Source organism: Nematolebias whitei, chromosome 9 (assembly GCF_014905685.2).
Source record: "Nematolebias whitei isolate Nwh7 chromosome 9, NemWhi1, whole genome shotgun sequence".
Taxonomy (NCBI): Eukaryota; Metazoa; Chordata; class Actinopteri; order Cyprinodontiformes; family Rivulidae; genus Nematolebias; species Nematolebias whitei.
In genome coordinates this window covers 49,514,019-49,522,187 of record NC_056506.1, presented here as the reverse complement: position 1 = coordinate 49,522,187, position 8,169 = coordinate 49,514,019, and the positions used below count along the sequence as shown (strand labels likewise).

Genomic DNA, 8,169 nt, shown 5'->3' with positions numbered 1-8,169 from the left:
CCTGTTTTATCGGTCTGTCTATCTGTCAGTCGGTCGGTCGGTCTGTCAGTCAGTCTGTCAGTCGGTCTGTCTGTCTATTGGTCTTTCTGACAGTCGGTCTGTCTGACAGTCGTCTGTTTATTGGTCTGTCTGACAGTCGGCCTGTTTTATCGGTCTGTCTATCTGTCGGTCGGTCGGTCTGTCAGTCGGTCTGTCTGTCGGTCTTTCTGTCTGTTGGTCTTTCTGACAGTCGGTGTGTCTGTCGGTCTTTGCACTCTGGTGATGTCTTCTTTTCCAATAGAATAAAACAATTTCATAAAATAATAAAAATAATTGTTGTTCATGTTAAATTCATGTGCACGTGGTCTATAAAGGATATTTTCTGTACAGATGTGGAACGATCAGCTATGATTCTGTGGAACAGAAGAAATGCATCTTTTAAATGATTCGGAGTGTTTGAGCATCATGAGCTGCATGAAGCTGAACTTTTCCTTCAGTAAAGATGAACTGTTGGTTTCTCAGCATGGAAAAATTTAAATGTGAGTTTATAAAGAAGAAAACAAATCTCAGAGTTTGTTTGGTGTAAACATCTTAGATCCCTGGTTGAAGCAAATCTCTGCTGCTTGACTTTAAAACCTGTTTTTGAGCAGAAATCAGATATTTTATCTTTAACTCTGCAGTTTTGCATCTTAATCTCATCGGTGAATTCACTTTGTGGTCCAGTTTGGCAGCACAGCGTTTTATTTTAGTGTTTGAACATCCTGCAGTTTGTTGTGTTGAACGTTTTATGAACCTGTCAGAAGTTTCTGCTGCGTCGTGCTCCGATAAACCTGCGTCTCTAAAGCAAGCAGCAAACGTCGCTGCTCGCCAGGGCCACATGACTGAACACTATCAATTACAAGGATAACAAATTCAGGGAGGTTGCATGTGTTGGCACGGTAACGGCACGGCGTTCCTCATGGAACCACCCTCCCCCCTCTGACATTTCCTGAGTCAGTCAGGTTTTCCAGCTCCGTTCCTCTGATCCTGCTCCTTTCTTTCTCATATGGTCTCAATTCATCTGGCTCTGTTTTCGAGAACTTACTGAATGGATCTGACAGCCCCCCCACCCCCCGCTGCTCTACTGTTACACCGTCGGCAGCAACTGACGCCTTTCTGTAAACAGATTGATGTAAGGCAGCTTCAGTTCATCTTTACCCCCCGGGTCAGCCTGACCTCATATCTGCTGATCATCAGTGGCTGTTGACGTTAAATAGACGGTAATTAATAAAGAGTGAAGGGATGCTTTTATGTATGATTTATCTTTTATCAGACGTTAAAGATGCAGGTTTATTGTTTTGCAAATGCTGGTGCATTAAAAAAAAAAAGGTTTAGTCTGATTGTTTGGCACTTTGAATGTGTTCGGGCGACTCTGTTGAGCTAAGACCGGGAGTGGTAGTAGCTGAGAGTGGTTCTGATGTAACACCTTGAGCACTGTGTCATGAGAAGCAGCTGGTGAGTCGCATTTCTTCAAGGAATTCTAGTTCCGGCTTTAAACGGGTCACACCTTCTACGGGCAGAGTTCTCCCAGCTGTGGTTGTTGTACGTCCATCACAACAGAACTCTGTTTTCACAAACTGCTGTAATGTTCTGCAGCAGATTACTGGTAACCAGTCAGTGCTTTCAAAAGCCTTGATGCTCTGCTGGTGAGAGGAACAAACAACAGAACATGCATTTTATCATCTGTGGGCTCTGTTTTTAAAACACAAGTCCAAAGGTCACCTCTGAGCATCGACGTCGTCAAAGTATCCTGAAGGCGCTGCTGCGTGAAGTTTCACGTTTGTTTGCTCACGGTTCTTTTCTTTCACTCTGTGGGTTCAGGCGTCCTGAAAGTTTGTTTAAACGTTCAGTTTTAGATTGAAAACAGAACGCTCTCGACATTTTTCTGTCAGATTGAAGATAATTCAGTTCTCCGTGGCTCCAGAGGCCCTGCTCCTCCTACAGAAGAAACTTTTTATATCCCCGGACTTTCAGAATTAAGTTTGCAGATGTTGAAAACCGCGACACATGTTTACTCAGCGCGTCACGTCAGGATGATCCTGTTTCACTCCAGAGGAGTTCTGTCGACAAGTTCAATAACTTTTCATGAAGCTGACTAGAAGAATGACAGGTGTTCCTCAGACATCTGCTCCTCTCTCACCTTGTTTGTTTTACAACAAGTCTACCATCCAGCATCCTTCACAATAAAAGCGCTCCTGCCTCACATCTGAAGCAATCATCAGAAAGCAGCAGACATGAGGCTCCAGGCATCCGCTCCAAACCTGCAACAATCAGGGCAACGCTAAAGAATTCAAATAAATTGTTACATTCCACACAAACCTTTCACACTGAAGTGCCGTGTGAGTTGTTAGAGGAAGTGATGGGGCTGAGGTGTGGCGGCCATTTTAAACTGGCTTTACTCCAAGCTGCACAGCCTGTGAGCGCTTTCTGCAGGTTTCATTCAAATCCATGACATCATTTGCAAACACACAGATAAACACCCTCAGACAGCTGTGTGTTAAAGTCAGTTAAGAGTTTTTATTTAAATATAAACCACATCAGAGCCCTGATGGAGCACCAACCGTCCAGCCGTGGTTCTTTTAGGAACAAACCAGTGGTTATCTTGCAGAATTCACTGATCATTAATTATCCTGATCGTGTAAAAATAGTTCAGGCTCGGTGTCCACAAACACTAAAGATGGACGCCCTGTACAGCTGCCACGAAGTCCAAAAGTCTTCCTCGAGGATATTCCTTGCCGAGTGGACTGTAATCTGTTTACACGTCTCTGCTTTGGTCCTTGAACGTCTGCACCCGAGCCGCCTCGCTGTGTTTGCACACAGCTCTGCAGGCTGGTGTCTCCACCCCCCACGCGTCCTTTAACACGGAGGAGCCGGTGTTTGTGATGTAAATAAAGTCACCTGAGCCGACATTCAAATGTATTTGCATCTGAATGTGTGTCAGTGGGCCGCAGGTTGGAGCTGCTGCTGGTGGTGGTGGTTGAAGAAGATCTTTGGACTGGGTTAGAAACAAAACAACTTACTGGTTTATAAAGAGCAGGTGGAGCTTTATTAGCTTTTTCTTGACATTATTTAGTTGGAATCTGTACAGAAGATGAAATAATCTGCAGTTTTTATTAACGAGCCCAACACGCATGGATTTTTCACGTCGCACCATGAAATGTGCAGCGCTGCCACTGAAACAGTTTGTTGGCAACACGAACAAACAGTACAGTTCATTTACACATATTTAAATAATAAATTAAATGTTTAAATAGGTTTAAAGCTCCGGTAAAATAGAATGAATAAATTGGACTAAAAACCACTGAATCTGAATTTAAAAGCCTGAGAGATGATATTAGAAATTATTATTTATGTTGTTTGTTCTCAAACAAACGGCCCGAACACCGAGAGAAATAATCAGCAAAGTTAAAACCGTCTGTTTGTTTGCTTAATAAAGTTATAATCACTATATCCTTTACTTTATCATAATACTGAAAATAATGTACAAGCTACCAACTCTGAGGCCAGTTGTTAGGCTTCGACTGATAAAAGTCTGATCTAGATTAAAAGCACCATTTGGTTGGCTGTGTGTTAATAAAGTCCAATAAAACTGTTTTTATGCAACAATTTCATTTTAAAGAGTCTCTGCAGAAGTTTGTCTCTTCTGTCGAGGCCGACATGAATATTTCTCACTTTAATGTGAATAAAATTGTACGAAGTGACAGTTGTTGATTCCTCTCGGATAAACCTTATATATGTATATATATAAATAAATTATAAATGTATTATTTATTTATTTATTATAAATAATAAAGTGCTTCCTCACAACAAGCCAGACCTCTGAACCCTTGAGCTCGTCATTACACCTCGGTCTGTTTCACCTCAGGTCTTTCTAGAGACATTTATGCGCTTATACTTTTTTTTTCTCACAAAACATGGTTATTTATTTTTATGTTATAAATAAAACTTTGAGCCGAAAGAAGAATTTAAAAAATGAATAAATCTTTGACTGTTACAAATGATGAAATGATAATCTCACGAAATGACTCCTAAGAGGGATAAGTTGTGGTAACAAAATGAAATGGTTAGAAGCTGTTTGAGGTGAGCTCACAGAGTTGGGTCATACGAGTACAGATCAGATGTAAATGTCCAACCTGCTCCTGCTTCCTCTGTCCTCCTCCTTTAACTGAACCTGATGGGAGCAGCGTGCTTTTCTCTGACAACTTTCCACGTTCAGCCCAGGATGCACAAACTAAACTTATCATTCAAACAAACAGAATATATATATATATATATATATATATATACATTTAGGAAAATGTTACTTTTCTCATATTGAAAAATTAAATTAGCATTTTGCAGCAGCTGTGGGATTAATTAGAGATCTATGGGGAGCCTCATTGGGCTGCAGGGGGGGCTGCCTCTGCAGCGTTTTCAAGTAAAACGTTCATTCTGATTTCTGCAGAAAATAACCACAGATTAGACATTCCTGTTGTTTAACAGACACAACAATCATAGGTGAGCTGTTTGCAGCACTTCAAGGCAGATTGTGTTTTACTGGACGGCTTCGTCCTCGGACCTCCTGCCCCATCAGCAGCTTCACTGACAGCAGGTCAACGTTGGATCAGATGAGGTTTAGAGGTGCAGAAGTGTGCAGATTAAAGGAGTTTAAATAACTGAATTGTTTAGAGGAAGCAGCTGCTCAGTCAGCTGGTGTGTGTTGGGATCTGGGCTGGTGGAGCTGGTTTGTATTCTTCAAATATAATCATTTCAGTTCTGATTATTTCTTTCGTCCTGTGTATGAAGGCAGCACAAGTGTTGCTTCTTCGTGAAGACATTCAGTCAAACCATGTGCTCCTTTTTTTCTGCCTCCTTTTGCATTAGTCACTGCTGCAGCATCCAAGAAATACTCTGGCTTCACGAGCTTCTACTTCAGCAGTTTGCTTTGTTTCACTTTGAACTTTGATGCAGCTGGGAGGGGTTTGTTGCAATGAGCATCCAAAAAATGGAAAGGTCTGATTGTTGTGACGCTCCGAGGGTTTTAGTCGTATTTCAGGGTTTGTGGCCAGGTTGTCCTCAGGCTGTTTCTGTGAGCAGCAGTTTGTCCGTCTGGCCTAAAACATTTGTTTGTTGTCCTGATGATCCGACGGTGACTCAGTCGGCCTCCAGATGGAGATAAGAGAACGTTTTGGGCATGTTCTCATGGCGACAACGCCAGTGAGGAACTGCAAGACAGCAAGCTGGCCTTCAGGCCGAGACGAGAGAATGTTTTAGACATGAGGAGAGAAACATGCTCTCAGCCGTCTCAGTCATAAACTAAAAATATTCATAGCAGAAATACTCTACCAGCTTCCAGCAATGTTCACCCAGGTCATCTGGACGGTTCCTGAGATGTTTTGTCCTTCGTCCAAAAGACTTCCTCAATCCAAGAAGCCACCAAACCAAACTGATTCCCACCAACAGCATGGTAGAGAAAACCAGTTTGCTGCTGCTAAGATGGCGTCTGGGGCCCGCCCTGTCCCTCGTCAACTCCTCTGAGACAGTCGTTCCAAAGTGGTTCATGTGCAATGATCTTGTAGATTAATAAAAAAATTACCAGTAATAATAATTTGTACTTTAACAGCTTCTGTCAGAAAAACACGGGTGATGTGCAGTAGCCTCCACATGAATTAATTTTAAATGAGTGACGTACTCTGATAAATGAAGTAATAACTTGTTATAAGTTTGTGTTTTGATAAGTCAGTGGTTCATGTTACTACATAATTTCTCCTCAGCATCATTAGCAGCGCTGACCCACACCTGGTTTTGATTCTTCTCCTCCACCTTGTTGCTCCGCAGACGTACATCGGCTCCATCCTGGCAGCAGTGAACCCCTACCAGCCGCTCCCCGGCCTGTACGACCGGCCGGCGGTGGAGCTGTACAGCCGCCACCACCTCGGTGAAATCACGCCGCACATCTTCGCCGTCGCTAACGAGTGCTACCGCTCGCTGTGGAAGAGGCAGCAGAACCAGTGCGTCCTGATCAGGTGCGTGCGCTCGTCCTGCGGGTCTCTGACCCATGTGTGTATTCAGATACGTGTTCCTGTCCGTTGCTGCTCTGTGAACTGTTTGATTGCTGCCTCACTCTGAGTCGAACCCTTTGAACCAGTTCACGTCTCCTGGACTCTTTGGCATCACCTCTGAAGATCTGAGCTCTGCATCTGTCCACATCTGTCCACATCCTTCCTCTCCAGCTGAACAACTTTCCCTTCCACTCTGGCTCCATTGTTTTATTAGACTTCAGAAGCATTGCTCCTATAAATACAGATGCATCAGAATATTTGGCTCCTGGTTTAGATTGTTGTGTTTAACGGGGACAAAATGGCCGTGGTGTTTATTTTTGTATCAAATAGTTATTAATGGAAAACTACACTTCCCCTGAAACATTGTTTTATCAGATGATTTGCCCGTCAGACTTTAATATGTCTGTGTGACATTATTTCCATGGTTCTTTCTTAATTATTTTTAATTTTTAACATCTCCTGCACTCTGTGCTCTTTTAGCCACCTTCAAAACATTTAGCTGTTTCAGGAGATGGGTGAGGTTTCTTCATGATTGATCTCTTTGAAATCTGCTCCTGTACAACAAAAAGGTTCAGTCGTGTCATCTGGACCAGTTTCTTCACAGTTTTTATATTTGATGCTACTTTCAGTTTATTATTTTACCTGTTGGAACGCTGACGGTCTCCGTCCAAACGTTCAGAAACTTTCTCTTTTCCCGCCCAGAACTTCTGATCCACTCAAGATAATTTAAGCAAACTTCATGCATGTACGCCTCATTTTAGCTAGTTTTAGCTAACGTTTAGCTTATTTTAGCATTTAGCTAGTGTTCTACTTATTTTAGCTTTTACAACTCCCTTCCAGCTTCTTCAGCTAATTCCAGCAGTCAGTGTATTTAACTCGATGGCCTCAGATTAGTCTTGTTTAATTAACTGTACACATTTAACTACATTTTAACTCAATGAACCAGCTCCACATCAGACACGTCTCGGATTCACTGAAACGTCCTGCTTCGACAGAAAGGGTGCCGCAAGACTGTGCACAGCTCAGATCTTCTGCTGCACACCTTTTCTGTGCTCTGACAGCTGATAGTAACTCTTTGAGGACCAGAAGATGACACTGACAGATTTGTAGCTGTTTGCAGCACATCTGGCGGCTCGCCCTCAGTCCAGCTGTGTGGTCCGGTCAAAAGGAGTGAACCGGCCTAATTTACCCAGAAAGTTGTGATTATCAGAAACGGTGGGGCCAAACAGCCTCCAGGGGTGAAACTCGATCCGTTCATTTTGTCTCGGCTCGCAGACTTGTCTCCTGAGATCCGGGGGGGGGGGGGGGGGGGGGCTGTGTGTGTTTTCACTTCTAGACACGGGAAAGGTTGATTCTAGATTGTTTCTGATAACGAGACCACTCTTTTTTGGAAAATGCATTTAGTCATGGATAAACATGAAGCTTGTGAGCTGTGGTGTGTCTGTGTGTGTGTGTGTGTGTGTGTAGGGGGGGGGTGGGGGGGGGGGTCTCAGTTTGCTGTTGCAGTTTCTAACTGTCTTTACTTTCCAGCCTCCTGCGGCCCAGTTAATGAGGCACATGTGGCCTCTTTAAAAAACAATCTAAATAAATTTTATTAGAAAGCAGAAAAATAAACAGCTGCTTTGCTTTTAATTGTAATAAATAAATCTTTTTAAAAAATCTCATTTTTGTTCCACTAACAAAACGATGATCACATTTGTGCCTAATTAATTTGTTCATGATCAAACTAACCTGTGAAGGAAGATTTTAGAGCATTAAAGGAATTTTGATGACATTTAGATTTTTGAGGGGGATTATCAAAACACACATTGTTGCCGAAGATCTTGAAATAATTTTAAGTTTATTTATAACCTGTCTGAATAAAGGTTGAATGAATTTAATTATCTTTTTTAGTCATCTGTCGGTGAGGACATTCGTTTGGTGTTGTAAAGAATACAGTCGAGAAAAGTTTTTATGTTGTGTAAAATAAAACGAAAACTGATCCGGAGGCGTTTTCAGCCTGGAGCTCATTCTGCAGAGTAGACCGAGCAGGAGGTCACAGGTGAACGAGCAGGAGGTCACGGGTGACCGAGCAGGAGGTCACGGGTGAACGAGCAGGAGGTCACGGGTG

The 8,169-nt window shown here is 42.7% G+C and overlaps 1 protein-coding gene across 1 annotated transcript in view; it reads left to right on the top strand.

The window, feature by feature from the left end:
- myo10 (myosin X) overlaps positions 1-8,169 on the top strand; it is a 106,207-nt gene that overhangs the window by 52,591 nt on the left and 45,447 nt on the right. Inside the window, exon 4 of the mRNA XM_037682443.1 lies at positions 5,836-6,023. Coding sequence (XP_037538371.1) covers positions 5,836-6,023 — 188 coding nt within the window. The remainder of the gene's footprint in view (positions 1-5,835; positions 6,024-8,169) is intronic.